Raw genomic sequence first — 18,828 nt, 5'->3', positions numbered from 1 at the left:
AGTAACCTAATCTGTCAGCACATTAGGGTGTTGGAAAACAGTAATCCAAGAAGGAAACACATTATCTGGCCTTGTTACTTTACAAAGTAATTTAAATTAATTTTTCCCTAGAGTGGTTAGGGAGCACTGCAACTTGCCCTTGTCTATTCTCTCCAGCTAATGAAGCTTTACCAGCGACTGCTCGTGAATTCCTATTAAGACCTCATCTTAGAGGTTACAGGGCAAAGCAATTTCTGCTCCTGGGAAAAATGCCTATGAATTTGTAATTGTAAGTCCATGTTTGATAGGGATTAGCATCTGAAAGGGGTAGAGTGGTGGGTAGCAGAGAAAACATTATTTCAATTAGCAGAAGAAAAGCAACTTAACATCTGATTATAGTTTACACTTTTAATTTTCTCCTATTCTGGCATCTGAGGTAAATTTTTCCTGAACCTATCCGCCCCCACCATGCCAGCCACCTTTTACTTCTCCTTCTCTTGGCCATCTTGGTTGAGATCCACACGGAAATGGGTGATGAGCTGGGTTTTTTCCTTTCCCTTCTTCTCTCCCAATTCACTGAATTTGGGAACAGTGACAAGGATGGTGTATCAAACCACACTGAAATGGGACACGATATTTCTCTTCATGCCAAGGAGGTGGAAGATGAGGAGGATGAGGCTTTACTCCACAGCCAGGCTCATGGCCAGCAGCTTGACATGGTGCTGGTGCCTGAGAGCCCCAGTGTCTAAAGATTCTCTCTGTGTTCAGAAATTACTTCCAATTCCCTGTTTTCCTCCTACCCCTTGGCCTTGGCCCTTGTTCTAAGCTGTGCTCCATCTATTTTTTTCTGGCTTCTTGGCCTCCCGTTTCCTAGTGACAATGCAATCAGTTTTTGGGTGGGAGATTCCTCGTGAGAAGGCTTGTTGTTATTTAAGGAAGATCATGAAATCCATCCTTAATGAAAGGACAGGAGAAAACCCTTCCACCAAGTTACACTGAAGCCTGAGATTATCATTTTTATGGGCTTCCAATCTTTCCTGCCTCATGTCTTATCAGCAAATGCAGCTGGAGGCTTCAAAAACCCTCCCAGCTTGCTGCTGATTTTATGGGATGAAGATTAGAGATGATCGGATAGCAAATTATTCATTCCATTCGGTATCTCTGGGCAGGAGGGAATATCCAGAGCGAAGTCAGCTCCGTTTTCCCTTTCTGAGCATCACCTTGGGATCCTGCCTATCTGCAGTGGTGCTTTCCCCCACACTCAGAGATGATTAGGGGTGCAATATGCCCTCTGGACAGATGGGGAAGCTGAGGGGGAATCACGGATGCAGGCTCAGCCCCTGACAAGAAGGCACAGCAGAGGCAGGAGGATTTTCTGTGACTTTTAGTTGAGTCCTCCCAGCCCAGGGCAAGGTGGGACAGATCAGGGAGGTGTTTTCTCAGCCTAATTTTCCGAGGCTGTAGGGCCTGAGGCTGATGTGAATGTGCCGTCAGAGCTCCTGGCAGGGACAGAGGGGTAGGGAGCTCAGAGAGGACAAGGGACAGAGGAGAGAGGCCATTGCTGCCCTTGGATGTATGGAGCTGCAGCATCAGGCACAGACAGTGCAGGGTGTGAGTGTTGCCCAGAGATCCATGCCAAAATCAACTGATGTAAAAAATATCATCCAGAGGGTCCCATGAAATACTCATGGGCCACAGTGAAACTACTGAGCAGATCTTTAGGGAAAAAGAAGGGCACACCTGGAGCCCAATTCTGGTGCCAATGTCTGTGTCCCATCACACACTGGTTCTGGGTACCAGCTCCCAGAGAGTGCCCTGACAGGTGATGTCCTGGCTGACCCCACTGGAGCATCCAGGCTGCCTGGGAGGAGAAGGGGAAAATGCACGTTCTCCTGAAAGGAGGGACCAAGAGGGATCATGGCCACCACCACCTCTCCCTGCTGTTTATTCAAGGCTTGTGATTAGCATCAGCCCTGGGGGATACACAAATGGAGTAACAAAATGTCTAATAAAATGCCAAGAGGTGTTTTTTTCTTGACCCTGTGCGTGTGTCCAGCTGAACCCTGTGTGCTGTGGGGAGGATGAGGCTGGCATGGGGTGATTTCCTTTTGCCCTATCATTGAAACCTGGAGTTTTCAACAGCACATAAATAAGAAAATACGTCGCAGTTTAAAGGCATTTTTAAAGACAAGTTGGGTACAGGGCTGTGATGGAAGAAGACAAGCTGAGCAGGATCTGCCTTTTTCTGCTGCCTTTTATCCACACTGGCACACCAGGCCAAGAAAATGCCCTTTTCACAGTGGTTGTAGCTCCTAGTTCTCTCCTGGTAGCATCCATACTGGGCAGGATTTGAAAGACAAGTGTCAACGGGAAATGAGAGAATTCTGGCATGAGCAAGGAATGTTTGGTTTTGATGGCAAATGTCAAAAGAAACAAGCAATTAAAAATTGGGTCTGTGGGGGTTTTTTATTTGCTTGTGTTGAGGGTTTTTTGTTCGGGGTTTTTTGATGTTTTTTAGCAGCTATTGAAATGTAACAAATTTATAATTACTTTTTTTTTTCCTAGGAAAAATACAATCTCTTCTTTAAGGGATGTTCAGAGTTGCTCTCATAGATTTTTTTTATTTTTGTGGCTCTGTCTGAGAGAGGGGGAGGAAATGGAGAGGATGAAAGAGGGAAGGAAGGAGGGAGGAAGGAAGGAAGTGAAGGAGAAAGACAAACACCTTCCATTAAAACACAGTCTCACAACATTTTTCAAAGAGGAACTGGCATCTGTGCTTTGAAATGTATCACCCAGGAATATTGCTCTGTTAATTTCTCCTAAAAATTACATATCTTTTAGAGGAAATAACCCCCAATATCTGGAGGATATCCTGAAATTCCAATCCCTGCTTTTAGCAAGATCTGTTGTACAGGCAACTGTTCATATGGGTCCCCGAGAGAGAACTGTTCTGGCTCTGGCTCTGGCTCCACTTGGGTTTGACTGAATGCTGCCAAGGTGATTTACCCCTCCACGGGGAGATAGACAACAGGTTGGCAAAGGCATACAGTGCTTTCGGAAAACTCCACAAAAGAGTATGGCGTAATAAACACTTGAAGAAAAGCACAAAGATCAGTGTTTACAAAGCCATAGTGTTGTCTACTCTCTTGTATGGTTCCGAATCATGGGTCATCTACCGCCACCACCTGCGTCTCCTAGAACGCTTCCATCAGCGCTGCCTCCGTACAATCTTAAACATCCACTGGTCAGATTATGTGACCAATACATCTGTTCTTGAGCAAGCAGCAGTCACAAGTGTAGAGGCCATGCTGATGAGAACACAGCTGCGATGGGCAGGGCACGTCTCCAGGATGAAGGACCACCGCCTCCCTAAGATCTTGCTCTATGGTGAACTTGCCACTGGCTGCCGCAAGAGAGGAGCCCCGAAGAAAAGATTCAAGGACTCCCTGAAACAACATCTCAGCCTTGGCCATATTGATCACCATAATTGGTCCACTCTGGCCTCAAATCGGGAGGCCTGGAGACACACCATCTATAACGCTGCGGAAGCCTTTGAGAACACACGCAGGATCACTCTCGAGGAGAAAAGGCAACGCAGGAAGAACCGTGTCTTGCGGAATACACCATCTAAGGAGTCTTTCTGTTGTGCCTTTTGCAACCGGATATGTCTGTCACGTATTGGCCTCATAAGTCACCAACGTGCCTGTAACAAGTGTGGATAAAGCCTTCCCAAATCTTCGTTCGCGAAGCCCAGCCATGATGATTTACCCCTCCATGTCTCAGTTTCCCTCACCTGTAAAATGGACCTGTAGGGCTTTGTCTCACCATGGCTGGGTGATGCTGAAGGCTTAAATGAGAGACACAGCAAGATTTCCAGCACACTGCTGCAGAAACACAGAGCTACTTGCCACTGCAGGTCCCAGGCCAGGGCCAGAATGACAAAAGGAGGAGCTGGCTGGCAAATTATTTGTCGAAATTTCAGACTTTGCCCTTGCAACAAGGCTGCTGCTGTTACAGTGACTTGCTACTTCTCATTCCCCCAGGCCAGACCCAGGGATATGCAACCGGGCAAGTGCCATGGGAGCTTTCTCCACAAAGGCACATACCTTCCTAATAGCTGTCCTGGGCTAAACATGCATTGGAGAAGAGAAGGGCTTTGAGATAAGCACAGGAGCGATTCCCTGGCCTCATCAGCAAGCCCAAAACGATTAAATAATTGAATTTTCTTGAATTTCATATAAATGTGGGAATGTGTTGCTTGCTCCTCAGGAAGGAGCCGAGAGCAAGATCCCTGCCTGGAAGGCACAGCAGCCCTGCCTTCAGCTCAGGGTCTGGTCTGTCACGTCCTGTCACCCCAACACACCGTAGCATACAGGCAGATCCTTGAGGCATCCCTGTCTTTGAAATGTCAGCTCAGGGTCCCTGGAGCTAAACTGGGCAGAGCCCTGGTATGATAAGACTGGAGTACACACGGAGGAGAAGCCACCTGCACAGCTCCAGGCTTGACTGAGGGGGGGATGGCAACAGCAGAATGTCTCAGACCTTGAATTTCCCAAGGGCAGCAGCAGGACTGGCTTCTCTAGGACTTCTGATCTGCTGATAAAGCCTTCTGCTCTGAACAGCTTGGGTGGTTTTGCTGGGAGTTTGCTGAGATACAAGCAACAGGCAGGCAGCAAAGATGGCAAACTCTGCATGCTTTCCCAGATAATGTGGAAGCAAGTAATGGGGAACCCAAAGTTTACTCTCACTTTTACTTCTTCAGAAGACGTTCCTTTTCCTCTGTAACATGATTAGATTGCTTTTACAGGGCCTTATTATGGGCCAGCCCCTGTTGTGACACTTCCTTGCCCAGTGTAGCAGGAAAGTCCCTGACCCACAGGGTTCGCAAGCAAGAATTAGTGGGGTTGGGAATGGGATTATCCAGCATTGCAGGTGGGCACCTACCTGGTCATGGAAAGGAATTTGGGAAAGAATTGGGAACTGTCCTTCAATCTTGCACAGCTCTAGTCAGCTCTGGTTTGTTTTCAGGATAAATGACATTATTCTAAATACAGGGGAAAGAGGAGGGATGAAGGAGGGCAGTCCTGCACTGGTATTGTGTTCCTGAGGTATGTATCCCTGAGGATGCTGCACATTCCCGAGCATGGGTCCCATGTGGGCTCCCATGGTGGGACCCAGCACCCAGGCAGGGTGCCTGGAGGGGAGATCACCAGACCCAGAGGTCAGGAGTTCATATGCTGCCAAGGGAGATGCTCAGAGTCTGGGCTTGCAGAGATGCTCTGACCCACCACAAGAAGAGTGACGACTAAACCCCCGGCTCACAGTTTTATAATTTCCTTCAGGAGTAAGTGAAGTTTCTCAGCTCTGAATCCAAATACCTTTTATTCTTCCATGGGCTGGGTTTGCCAGCCATCCAAACCTGGCATGGGCTGGGAAACTGCTTAACTCAGGACCTGCAATGTTCCCCATCCTGTAGCGTCTGTACAGCTGATGTGAAGGGTGAGCCTTGCTGTCTGCTGCAGGTCTTTGGGTGTTTCTGCTTCTTCTGGTGTCAAGAAATTTTGGAGACAGCCCTGAAGACTCGATAAAGTGAAAGCTGTGTTTGTTCTTTTTAATAGTCTCCCAATTAAACAAGATGCAAGAAGTGGAAGGTAGTAGCAGACATTGAGTCTGGTTTATTAAGTTGATGTTTTAAAGTCACAAATATGTTTTGCCGAGTTGTTAGTGACGCTGAAAAGAAAAGAGCAAGGAAATGAGTGGGAGTCTCACAGGGTGGAAAGGGTTGTCAAAGCTGGGGCATCACTGAACTTCCCCCTGCTCTCCTCCTGGGGGGACAGGTACCTGGGGGACACCACGCTCCCCAAGCACTGCAGCTTCACTGGGGAAGAATTTTACCCATCTGGATGTCGCCTTTTCCTCCTGGACTGATGCAAATATTTTGTGCCTGAGTTCCTTTCCACGCCCTGCCTAAGGGGACTGTCAGGTTCAAGTCACCGTGCCCCAAATTCCCCGCCAGCTTCCGCGGGAGAAAGCAAGAGGCACCTCCTTCCGCCCCTTCCCGCAGCAGGATTTGAATAAGCAGGTGAGAGCATCGGCCTCCCTCGTTAATGCGTTTGATAATTGACCTAGCGCTCATTCCTGTGGGAGGGCGGCGTGCCCAAGTGCAGAGCCCGGCTGCTCCTCCGCATCCCGGGAGCCCCCGGCCCTGCCTGCCACCATGCCTGCCCGCTGCCTCCTCCTCCTCCTCCTGGGACTGCTCCTGGAGCTGGAGCCTGCCTTCTGCCAGGAAGGTAAGTGCAGGCAGCTGCCTGGTATCCCGGGGAAACTGAGGCAGGGGGAAGGCAGGAAGGTGCACCGAGCCCCAAGCAAGTGGGAACTGCTCGGTGGGGGACAAGAGACAACTGTGGAAGAGCCTCTTGGGAAGAGAAGATACATCCCAGCTCCTGCCTAAGCTTTAGCTCTGGCTGCACATCGGGGTGGGTGGGTGTCCCGGGGGTTGGAAGGTCTTACTGGAGCTGAAGCATGGAAACTTTCTACCTGTTTTGCCGAAGGCTGAAACTGCCACCTGAGGCTTATCTTACCTGCTTATGTGGAGATAAAGCAGCTCTGATTTACCTCTCACAGGACTGTGCACCGAGTAATCTGTTTTCTTAAGGCTTTTTTTTTTTTTTCTCTCACTCTCGTCCTTGGGCAAGTGCTGTGCTGGGTCGCTCCCTGAGCTCGCAGATTCTCCTGTTAATCTGTAATTTTGATCATTGCTGAGGAGAGAGAGCAAATATTTTCCTCTGCAAATTGCCCTCCTGTTCTCTTCCAAAAAACTTCATAGAGAAACTTACTATGGCTAGGGCATTGTTTTTAGGAAATTTGTTGAAGGGCTTGTCTAATGCTAGAAATAATGAGGAGTAATTAAAACTCATCTCGTGTTGGCAAAGTCCTGGAAAATTCCCTCCTCTCTTCTCCTTCTGAAACCCCTGCCCTGACCACTCTTCCTGTGCTTGTTTACCAACTTGCTGAGGATTTAACAGTCTGGGGTCTCCACTGTCAGCAGGATTGAAAGTTTTGCTATTGCTTGGAAGGAGTGCAGAAAAAGAAACCCTTTAATGAGGATTCAGAGCCTGGCACAGCTTCCTCAGAGGGTGGAAAAGATAGGGGCCAGCCAATGTTTTCCAAGCACTCAGGAAAGATGTATCAAAAATCCGTGTTTTCAATTTTGCTGTTGAGTGTGGAAATGAAGTTACAAAAAGTGTACAGGCTTATTTTAGCGTTGGCACTTCCCTTGGTCTGGTTTGTAGCTGCAGATGTGTGGACACACATCTGCCAGGGCTGCAGATTCCACATTGCTTAGTTTGGCTTACAGGATCCTGCTGGTGAGGGGAAACCCCATTGTTGACATGGGGTGAAACCTAGAGGAGGTGGCAGAGCCTGAGGGACAGGCTGTCCCAGGAGTGGCATCCCTCATAAAGCATTTTTCCAGGAACACAATTCTGTTTCCACAGGTGAGACTCATCCCTTTGGCCATCCCTCCTGGTGTGCTTGATGAGAGTTCAGCCAGGCAGTGCCCCCCGGGACTGGGATCCCCATAGTCACACCTAGAGTAAATCCTATCAAGCTCTTGCCTCTACCTGGTCCCATTCCTCCTTTCTTACGCCCTTGTAAGTTCCCCATGTGGGATTTCAGCCCAATGTGGAGGCATTTGCCGTTACCCTACCACCCTCCTCTCCCCTTGCAGCCAGGACCTACATGATCTCTCAAAGCCAGAACCCCTTGATTTTGGTTTGGTGTTTTTCCTTTTGGCTTTGGATGCTCTGAAATCTGCTGGAAACAGCTGTCTGAGCGAGGTTTCGCTTGCGAAAACATCCAGTACCTCCTGAGCACAGTCGCTCCAAGGAAATTTCCTACCACTTATCTTCTCCCCCCGTTTACTGGAAGATCACGAGATCCAAATTTGGCACTTTCAGTCACCACTGACTTCATTCCCCGGTTGACCTTGAACTCCCTTAACCCCAGCAGAAACATCACGGAGGGCTGGACGTGATCACCCCCTCCTAGGCTTAGGCTGGAAACCCTGACTCCAACAGGAAAAATAAACTACAACTAATAAATAAATGTGGCCAACAGCCAAGGGCAGAGTGAGGGAGGATGCAAAGTGAGACAAAGCTCAGGCGGGAGGCAATAGGTGTGTTCGGGGCTGCACTCCCGGGGCTGGTGGGCAGCAGGGGCAGGAGCATCCTTGCCCACCAGGCAGGGCAGGAGGGAACCAAACCCTGCTCTTCCCAATGCCACCACCCCCTGGTGCCACCCCCCATCCTCCCGGTTAGCACCACCAGCAGCTGCTGATACAAACACGCTGATACAAGAGGGAATTTCCGTCTGAATTCCTCCTGCTTCAGTTTTGGCCCTGGGACCTTGCAGTAAACATGGCGAGTGTCTCTGTGGGGAGAGGGGGCTGAGAGATGCTGTTTGGGGCTGCTCTCACAGCCCCTTGCCCAGGAGTGCCAGTGCTTTCCAGACTGGCACTGCTGGTGAGCCAAACGGCCAGGCTGATTTCACTTCCAAGAGGAAAAAAGAGCATTGTTTTTTGTTGTTGGTTTGGTTTTTCTGGTTTGGTGGCATTTTTTTTTTAGTAAAAGCCTCTTGCAGTAAACACTGGAGGCCTTACCAAAGGACAGCCCCCTTCCCAAAAATCAGAGGAAGGAGAGGAGAGCTGTTAGCAGCAGAGCCAGTGTGAAGCTGGTTACAGATGAGGAGTTTGCACATGTAGATCACACAGCCCACTTTTACTGCTGCTAGTAAAGATCATTTTTCTGTTTCTAGCAGAGATTTATCTCCTGTGAGACAGATGAAGTGTTCAGCTAGCGTAAAGTTCCTGAGTGAGACTGAAGAACCAATTGCTTGTCCAGGGGCAGCTCAGCCTTGCAGGCGTCAGTGGCCAGGTCTGGGGCTGAGTGTTCTGGGGCTGATGCTGGAGCTGGCAGGTGTAGCATCCTTCACCTACCCCACGAGCTCATGCAGAAAGACCTCTCTAATGTGCAAGGGCTGGCATTTTGATCAGCAGATGAGGAAAAGCTGTGCCTGAATAAATAGTAATTAAGTCCCGAAGGAATGTGTCTGCATGGACAAGGTGTTATTTGGTGCTGATATGACAGTGTTTAAAGATGGGTTTGACTACAGGATGGATTTGACTAAAGGATGGGTTTGACTACACCTGAATGCTCCAAAAGCCAGTGGGAGGCAAGGAGCAGCCATCCCAGCAAGGACTGGGAAAAGGTTTCCTCTTCTCACTACCCTGCCCTCACATTCTTCCCACATCCAGGAATTCATGTCACAACCTTCTCACTCATGGCTGGATCCCTGTATAGGATAGAGGAAAATGAACCTGCGAGTCCACCCCATCTGTGGGGGGAAAGGGGATATCCTGGTCAGCTCCCAGCTCCCCCCCCCAACCCCTGTGCTGCTTGGCCCCCACCAGCCCTGCTTGGCCTCTGCACTGAGGTTGTTGCTCTGAATGCATCAGCCTTCAATTTCCCGTCATAAATCAGTTTGCTGCTCTGGGAACTTTTGGATGGTGCATTTTACTGAAATCCACAGTGACAACTGTTTGCTGTGAGAGTGGTAACCAAATTTTACCTTGTCCCTGTTACAGGGTCCTTATTTTACAAGTGAGTATTTGGAAAAAATCCTGGGAATTGTGTCTGTGGCATCTGGGGATGGAGAACAAACAGTTTGCTGAAACTCCTCTGCCTTCTTCCCCTTGGCAAACATTTTCTTTCCCTCCCTTCTTCCACGTCCCCCAGCCCTTTTTTCCCCCATCACAGAGCCACCAGCAGCCCACAGCACATATATATGTGTATGTATTTGTATATGGGACCCCAAAGCTGCAGGGCACCACACTCCACATGCAAAAGCCAACAGTGAAACCACTGTTATTTGTGCTTTATTTTATTGCTATCACCCAGGTAAGCTTGCCTGAATTGACAGCAACATGTTGTGCTTGGCTTTGTAGGACCAAGCTCTTGGCTGGGTGCTGCTGAAGCTGAATGGGAGAAACTCAGCAGATAAATTCTGAGGGTGAATTTCTAACTTGTGTCCTCTTCTTTTCCTGTAGCCCGGGGCAGCCTCCAGCCGTGGTCACAGGGTGTCATCGCAGTGGTTGTGTTTCTAGTGCTGGTGGCCATCGCTTTCGTGGTCAACAGGTTCTGGTGTAAGAAGAAAGCGTAAGTGTGGGAGGTTGCTGGAGTTGGGCTTAGCTGCCTGGGCACGTGTCACTTCCAACAGCCTCCATCCTTGTACCAGGGCTGGGAACACTGTGATCGCTGCGCTGGGAGCTGGGCGGGGAGAGCAAAGACTCCCTGTCCTCATCTCTCTGTCCTCTTCTCCCTGCCCTGGTCTCTGCTCCCTGTTACTTATTGCCAGGTGGGAGCTTGCACTGTACAAATGCTGCCACGAGAAAGTGCTATGCTGGGAATGAGAAGGCAGCAGCATTGTGGCTGGTTTACAGGGGCACATGTTCAGGGGACTGGCCTGAGCCTGGTTTTCTGTGGTTTTGCGGGTGCAGTTCCCATGTGCCTTATATCTGTGGGATAATAAGCTCAAAGCAGCTTTGTTTGCGAAGCAGACAGATCCAAGTTGTCAGAATGCACCGAGAGGAGCTGGGAGAAAGGGGAGGTATCCAAGCCATGGCAGAGCTCTCAACCTGGAGCCCATGGCACAGGCAAATGAGGTGGCCTTACTTATCAGAAGAAGGCTCTGTGGGACAGGTTACTTCTCGTCCACTGCTGGCCAAACAAAGCCACAGGCTGCTGCTCCTGCTCAGCCAAGCGAGGCCAACTGGCAAAGTTGCAGTAACCTGATCTTGAATCTGAGCCCAAAGTCGACAGGGAATGAAGCCTGTTTCCCACTTCCTCTGCACTGGCATTGTCGCTTTGGGCTTTGCACCTGAAGGTGCTGGAGTCTTCTTGTGCTTGTGCATTCCTGCAGCCTCTCCAGGCTGGGGAGGGGGAGAGCTGGGGTGTATCCTGATGCACAGCAGGTCGGCTTCATCCCCAGATATATTGAAGGGGGGGGTCCCTTTAGGATGCATTCAGGGCCAATGCATGATGCAATGAGTATATACCTATATCTAAATGGTCTGATTTGCCAGGACTGTAGGTCTTTGTTTCCCAAAGAGGAACCTTTGTCCTCAAACTGAAGGAACCCCCAGCCCATGGAGTGGGAGGCAGGGATGGTGTTTCCCACCACTGCCTGTGCCTGGCTGCCTCTTCCCACCCCAGAGGCAGAGGATGCTGTGAGGGGCTTGAGGGGGGATGGTGCCCTGTTTTAATTAATCTGGCCTCTCTTCAGCAGAGCGGGCAGCGAGGCTTGGCTGCCTGGCACCCTGCCAGCTACACGCTGTCACTGTGACAGCAGCTATCAGCTCAAGCTGCTGCTTGTTTATGCCAGTCTGTTCCTTGGAGAAGCCTCTGAAATCACCCTGGAGGAGTCAGGGATGTGTGTGCAGGGCGGACCTGCACCCACACTCCGCAGATAATCCCCCCTGGCACCATCTGGGCTATGGGCTTGCTCCAGAGCTGAGCTTCTAGATTCTGGCTGAGGTCAAACACTCCATCCCTGCCCAATGGTTCGTTCTGCAAGTGATCCAGACTCACACCTGAGAGAAAGCGGCTCTGCTTTGCTCACACAGATGTGCACACATACAGCCCAGCCAGGGCTGCAGCACCAGCAGGGCCTTGACTGTTCCATCTGTGTCAGTTGGGATCTGTAGGGGACTATTTTGCAACAGATTACATAGAAGTAGACTGGAAAAACCAGTTAGTGGGAGAAAACAATCCCACGTATTGACAATGAGTCTTGCCGAGTGCCAGCCCGGTGCTGGGAGTCCCAGCTCCAGAGGCAGGGGCTGACACTTGGCATCTGGGCACAGCCTCTGCAAACCAGCAGTGAGTGTTTGTCCTCACCCTTGTCCTGCTGGGAAGGGGGCTGAGTTGTATGTCCGAGGCCAGGATCACACCGTTATTGTCTCTGTAGTGTCGGATCAGTCCCTTCCTCTTGCCATCACCACTGGGAGGCTGTTCCCCAGCACGGCTCCTTCATTGTCCTATCTCAGCTTCTCCCTTCTCTCCCTCCAGGGAAAATGCTGAGACCGTGGTGACTGTAGAGGACAAGCAGGATCCTGTTGTGTCCAATGGCCACGAAGGGAGATACATATCAGCTGCAGCCGACTTCAGGTGAAGGACTTTCTCAGACCTCCTCCCCATGGCTCCCAGCTCTGTTCTGTCCACCTGGGGACAGCTCAGACATGCAGAGCCACACTCTCTCCCACTCAGGGCCTTACGTGTCCCATGCACCTGGGTCTGGGGACTTTTATCATCCAGAGGTTAAGCAGAAGGCAGGGCAAGGGAGTATCCCAGTATCCCCTCCTCCCTCATCTCTCCCTGTCCCTGCAGTTCAGCCCCATGATCCATCCACCACCTTGCAACCTGCTACACCACATTTTTCTTACGCTACATCACACCTTTCCTACAGAGGAAGCCACCAAAAGTGGCCACAAGTCACCACGTTGATGTTGACTGTCAAAACAGACCTTGCCAAAAATTAGAGCGATTCCCACCCTGCTCTTGATTTCATTCCTGGCAGGGTGACCCCTCCTGTCCTCTCCGCCTCACCCCTCAGTCAATGCACAGCTGGCACCAGCGAGGTCAGGATTCGCAGTGGTGGCTTCGGGGAGACAAGTCTTGCTGGGGGTGAGCTCGGCATTGTGCTTCTCCCTCCCCGTGCAGGTCCAAAGAGAACCACCACGCCTACGAGAACACGGTGGAGCCCGAGGAGAAGGTGATCACCACTGCCATGTAGCAGGCACCCAACCAGCCACCCTCCTTCCTCCTCTCAATTGGCTTCACACAATCGCGATGGGCGTTTTCACAGAGCCCCTCTGCGCTGGCACCCCCTGTGTGTGATGGGTCCCCGACCTCCCCATGGCACCACCATCTCCTGATCTTTCCACACCCGTGGGACATGCTCTTCTGCCTCGGGGACTGGTGTCCACGTGGGCATCGGTCCCCAGGAGAGGTCTGGAGGTGTCACCTCTCCTGCCTGGTGGTCACCCCACCTGCTTGGCAAGGTTGATGTCCCAAGTCCCAGGAGGGTGTTGATCTGCTTATTACACAGAGGGGCTCCTGCTGGGTGTCTGGGACCTCCCTGTACCCCCAGCTGCCTTGTGGGGAGTTGCTGATGGAAAACCTGCTCTTTTCTCCCCAGTTCACCCTCCTTTTTACAACCTACACGAAACATTTTAATGTCAGAACAAGCCTTCTCCCCTGTACATATCTCCCCTGTGAGCAATAAAGAGAATTGTTGCCCCTATGACAGCTGAGAGGGCCGTTTTGCTAATCAGCTAAAGGACTTTCTGGCATCTCACAGCTCTCCCAGCCTTCAGGCAGTTGGGAAAATGAAGGACATCAGGGAATGCTCAGCATTTGGACCACGTCAAGGCTGCAAAATGTGGCTGAGCGTCATTCACCATTTGCTGGGAGGGGAAATTGAGGCACGGCACCAATCCAGCGCTTCCCAGTGCTGCTTAATGGGTGAAAGGCAGCACTCCCTGAATCCCACTGACCACAACATGCAGGCCTACAGCCAGCTGGGGGCCATTCCCAGGGCTGGAGGCTGTGAATGGCAATCACTTATCCTTGCTGCCAGGAAGTGGCTGGAGGCTGCTCCGGACAGTGCTGGCTATCACAGGGCAACTGGCCATAGTGCAACCTGCTCCTGCCAGGCTGTTCATTAACCAGGGTCCATCTTCTGCTGTGGTGGGAGCAGTGCCAGGGCCACCATGGGAGCAGCAAGTGCTTCTAAGCCATGGCATTTGAAGCTTGAAAAGAGCTCTAATGCCTTGGCCATGCCTGGAACATGAGTTAGTCAAGTGGCATTCAGAGTCCTCTTCTTGACAATTTATGAAAGGATGAAGGGACTCGGAAATCAAGGGCAGCCCAGCTGAAGCAGGACTGGGAGGGATGGGGTGGGATGTTTATAAGAGGGGCATTTTTGACAGCCCCCGGTTTTGAGGGGAGCAGGGTGTTTTTAGGACCCTGCTGTGCACTTCCTGCAGGGGAAGCTGCCCATGTCCGAGCAGGTGGTGACACAAAATTTCAGGCAGGAGCCTTCAAGTAACAGACCCACCTTGAAAGCCTTTCCCCTAGAGACTCAGGTAGGTGAGAGTTTCGAAAATGCCCTCAAAGACTCAGAGTTGAGAAATCACAGCTCCAGTTGAGAAATTGCATGAGAGTAGAAGAAAACAGGCAGAACGGTTAGAGGGGTCAGGCCCTCAGATTTTGAGGCACGATGGCTGCACCCCCAGCATCAGGTCAGAACTGTTCTCTTCTACCACTTTCACTTGGACAGCTGGAGGCTGAGCCAGCCCCAGGCTGGGTCTTGCATCTCCCCACTCATGCCCCTGTGGATGCTGCTCCTGTGACTTTTCTCTCGTAGGTGCCAAGTATCATGTGGTTTTGGAAAAAACAAGCTTCCCAGAGTTCAGTGGTAGTGCTGTGCTCAGCAGGGTTTAAGGATTAGCCGGTACATGTTCCCGTGGCATCAGCACTTGGGCTGGGGGTGTGGTGAGGGGAGGGGAACTCATTAATTTTTTACTTCTCAGTTGCAAAAGGAGTTAGCAATGTTATCCTTATAATGAGTAACAGCAGGAGTTTTTTCCATGCCCTGTGCACACCCTCAATATGTGATGGATGCTTGAGCTGCTCACCCTGCAGTGCCTGGATGCGGGTTTGGAGCGGAGGTGAGCTCAGGACTCAGTGGGTCTCAGTATCCCTTTCCCCATGGATCCCTACCATGGCTGTAGGTCCAAGCAAGGAGAAGAATGGGGATTTATTGCTGGACGTTTTTGGATAGTCCAGGAGCCTCAGTGCTTGGTCTTATCACAGCCAGTACCCATTCAGAGTTCACTTCCCAGGGGAAAACATCTCAAGCAAGAGCCAGGGATGCCTCCTCAGTGGTATACCTCACCTCTGTACTGTCCGTGGTGCTGTTCTGCCTCAGTTTCCCTTGTCCACGAAGCACAAGCTGAAGCTGACTGAGTGAAGCTGCCTTCCCTTGAGCTGCGCAGCCGCCTCGCAGATGCTTCTCGGTGTGATCCTAAAAAGAACAAAAGGGAGCGAGCATAAATGAAATTTATTGTTGGAAAATCTTAATTAGATTTTAAGCCCCAAAGGGAGAAAAGTGAGGTATTATCTGACACAGCTAATGAGTGTTAAGGGTCCATTGTTATATTTCTTGTTTACCTTTCTGTACTGGCTGATACAGCCCGGATCCTCGCCTGTACTGCCGTAATTAGGATATCTCATCTCTTGCTGATAGGGTCGGGATGCTCTTTAAAGCACAATGCTGTCTCATCCCTCCCTGGAAGGATGAGCGTGATTGGGATGACAACTTCTGGCATGCCACTGCTCATGCCTTCCATGCCAACCCTGGGAGCTCGGGAATGTCCTCCATAGCTGGGGCTGTACTTGACAGTCCCCAGGTGATGGGCACCTCCCCCAGCCTCTGTGACCCCTCTGAAGGGGCCTGAGACAACTTGCCTGGGGCCAAATCCTCCCCAACACCTCTCTCCATGCAGCATGGTGGAGTGACCATGTCCTTCACAGTGAAGGGGAAGGACATGACGGGTGCTCCATCCTACCCCTCACTCCATAATGCCATTATCTCTGAAGCTTGGGCTTCAGGAAAGCATCCAGGTTTGGGTTCTGCTGCAGACAGGACCATCTCCTTTTGGGCAGAAGACATTCAGGGTGGGTTTTTTGAATTATCACCTTGTTGCAAGACGTATCACAGCTTTTCTTTGACACCTAGGAGGGTGCAACTCATCTCTTGGACCTGCAGATAATGGGGCATCTTGTTGAAATCCACCTTTGCTCTGATGCTTTCCTGATCTCTCCTGAGGCCCTTTAGCTGTGAGGGTTTAAGATTCTGTTTCTGTTCCAGCTGTAACCACAACCCCGGAGCAGTTTGGGCAGGTGGACAACTGCTGTGTAAATTATTGGAAGGTAGTTTAATTAAAGGCTTGCCGTATTCAGATAAACTGGAAGAGCCACCAACTCCTGCCCTGGACCCAAAGAGTGTAGCCTGGGGTTTATGTCCTGGCATTGGGCACCTTGGCACCCAAGAGATGTGATTTGGACCCCCAGAAACAAAAAGGGAGCCCATCCCACCATCGCTGTCCTTCGGGTGGGGAAGAAGCTCAGCCACCCGGGTGGGAGTTGGGAGCAGAGCAGGGAGGGGTGGCTGTGTGTGGGCAAGGGGGCTGCAAAATTTTTGGTCTCGATTCAAGCCACTGAAAGCCAGAAGTAAAATACCATCCATTGTTGGTTTGTACACCCGTAGTAGCCAAACAAACATCCCCGGAGCCTGTCCTTATCACTTTATTACACCTGCTAGAGTGAATAGATTAAAGAGGATGGGGGAGGGGGGAGAAAGCTGAAGAATCCAGCAGAAAAACTGGGTTTTGGGATTGTTAATTATTCTCTGGGGTCTCTAATCTTTAACTGGCAAACAGCATCACTAACTGTCTTAAAGCCCCTCCTGGAACATCGTGATAATAAGCCATCTGCATGAAGGCACCCCGTTATCTGCCCTCCTCCAGCCGCCTGTGACATGGCTGGAGTGGGAGATAATGAATGTGTGGTGTGTAATAATGACACGTCATTCATGATTATCGGCCTGATACCCAACCTTTTAGCTCTATTGTTTGTGTTTCAAAAAAAAAAAAAAGAAGGAAAAAAAAAAGGAGAAAATAAAAAGGAGAAGGGAAATAAGAAAAGGGGGAAATTTTGGTGCTATGGGCTATCCCGGGGTCCCCGAAGTGTCTCCCTGCCAAAGGGGTTGGCTCTCGTAGCATCTCCCAGAGGGTTTGTTGGTACCCTGGAAGGACTCGCCCGTGGATTGGCGGCTGCTGTAGCCATGGTGACGGAGGAGAGAGCTGAGACAGCGCAGAAATGTCACTGCCTGGCAGGGAGACATTTGGGGCAAATGTGCAGGTGATTACATCTGTGTCAGTGGCTGCTGCCTGGCTTCTCGCACAACTCCTTTGCTGCTCTCAAAACAGTTTGGCGGTGACTTGGCAGAGGAGGTTATCTTGTACACGCTGCTGTCCAGAAGCTGCCAGCATCTGAAGGTGGGGGGATGTTTGTGTTGCTCAGTTTGACCCAGCCAAGCTGAAAAGTGAAAGAATTTTCTCCTGGTTGCTCCTGTGTTAGGGCTCCTTGATGCATCGGTGCTGTGAGACCCCCCAAAAGCTTTGGTTCTTCAAACTGCAAACCTGGGTTAAGCACAGTTCTTAGTGGTAAGGGATTTTAAAGTGTTTGGCTCAGGTTACCTCAATTATTGTCGTAACTGCCTGGAACAACAATCCATTATTTGCATCAAAACTGTTGGCAGTTTCTCCTCTCTTTCCCAAGCAGCTTTGCAAGAGCAGTTTCCCTCGAGAAGGTCTCCACTTGCAGTGGTTGTGGTTTGGTCATTTATAACAATCAGGGGGACTCTTGGAAATCAAATGAGCAGCCTTGGTCAAGGCTGGTCACAGGGCGATGGCCTAAAAACACAGGCCCCCTGTACAGACCCAGGGGTGGGTAGCAACTGGGAGTCCTCTTCAGACCTAACTTGCCCTGCTCTGGCCTTAACCCCCACATCCAAACCAGAAGATGCTGTAGTGACATCTTCAAGTGCCACCCAGTTTCCTTTGCAAATCACCACCAAAGAGACTGGGATGGGTCTTTGTGGCCAAGTGCTCCCGAAGCTCATTTCTTGGCCCACCTGCTGGAGAGCAGATGAGCAGAGCTATGAGGTGGCTTGGCTGTTCCCAGGTGGGTGGCTGAAATGTCTGACAAACAGCACTTTTCGGTAATGAAAAGATGTATCAAACTGCTGCCCTCCAAAGGCCTGGCTGTGCTGGAGCAGGAGAGGAAGACATCTGGAGTCTGACCTGTTAGACCAGCCTGAGTCCACCAGAGGTGCAAGTGTGGTGGCACCAGCACCTACACAGCCTGCATCCAGTCTCTTCCTGGGAGTAAGAAGGGGTGGGCTAGGAGAAGAGGAACTTGGTCTCCAGATGCCTTCCAAAATAAATGCAAGCTGCACCTTGCTGGTTAATCCCAGCATCCGTGTCCCAGACAGCCAACACAAAGGTCTGAGGAGAGTTTTGTTTCCCAAACTGAGGATTGAGCAGGCAGCAGAGATGGGGAGCAGGGGGGCTGCAGGAATTTAGTCATATGGGCACATGCTCAAGTTTGGTTGTCCTGAGCTGCCCAGAGAGACAGACAGATGGACAGACGGACAGAAGTGCTTTGGATACATTAGTGCCCGCAGGGATTTGGTGATGCCATTGCTGTGGGTGAAAGCCAAACAGCCTTGTCCGTCCCTGTGGCGTGGCTGTCTGTCACTCTGAGCCTCAGTTTCCCCTGACGACTGCTGGGTTCTGAGGCACTCTCAGTGACAAACCTTCCCCGGGCTGTGCGTGGGTAACACCATCACTCTGGGACTGTCCCGGAGCAGTGCCTGCCCCGCTGCCCTGCAGGCTGAGGGTGGGGATGGGGACGGGGGTATCCCCAGGGATAGGGCACATCAGCTGCCTTGCTGGGCCTGGCCATGCTCCCTGCCGAGCCCAGGGGGGTTTTTACCAGGGACCAGGGAGGATTTTTTCCGGGTCTGCAACTGCCACCTAGTGATCCATTTCACACCCTGGGCCCGCAGCTCATCCAGATGGTCCACCTTGGCTGGTGCTGGGGAAGGGCTCCCTGTACTCCCAAAACAAGCCTGATCCCAGGGAGAGTGCTCACCTTCACCTCT

General features: G+C 51.0%; 1 protein-coding gene across 1 annotated transcript; it reads left to right on the top strand.

Annotated features, from left to right (window-relative positions):
• Positions 1 to 6,057: 6,057 nt before the first annotated feature.
• PDZK1IP1 (PDZK1 interacting protein 1) lies at positions 6,058 to 13,338 on the top strand. Its single transcript, XM_032697068.1, has 4 exons — positions 6,058 to 6,269; positions 10,085 to 10,193; positions 12,105 to 12,203; positions 12,756 to 13,338. Exons 1-4 carry the CDS (start codon positions 6,197 to 6,199, stop codon positions 12,826 to 12,828), a joined length of 354 nt encoding a protein of 117 aa, XP_032552959.1. The 5' UTR covers positions 6,058 to 6,196; the 3' UTR covers positions 12,829 to 13,338.
• Positions 13,339 to 18,828: the final 5,490 nt, after the last annotated feature.

This window comes from Chiroxiphia lanceolata, chromosome 9 (assembly GCF_009829145.1).
Source record: "Chiroxiphia lanceolata isolate bChiLan1 chromosome 9, bChiLan1.pri, whole genome shotgun sequence".
Taxonomy (NCBI): Eukaryota; Metazoa; Chordata; class Aves; order Passeriformes; family Pipridae; genus Chiroxiphia; species Chiroxiphia lanceolata.
The sequence above is the reverse complement of the archived record's forward strand: the minus strand, read 5'-3'. Positions and strand labels throughout refer to the sequence as shown.

What these genes read in the sequence shown, in the direction of transcription:
- PDZK1IP1 (XM_032697068.1), top strand. Translation starts at nt 6,197, where the DNA reads ATGCCTGCCCGCTGCCTCCTCCTCCTCCTCCTGGGACTGCTCCTGGAG. An exon ending in GCCTGCCTTCTGCCAGGAAG is followed by an intron (nt 6,270 to 10,084) that starts GTAAGTGCAGGC and finishes CTTTTCCTGTAG; the next exon opens with CCCGGGGCAGCCTCCAGCCG. An exon ending in TTCTGGTGTAAGAAGAAAGC is followed by an intron (nt 10,194 to 12,104) that starts GTAAGTGTGGGA and finishes CTCTCCCTCCAG; the next exon opens with GGAAAATGCTGAGACCGTGG.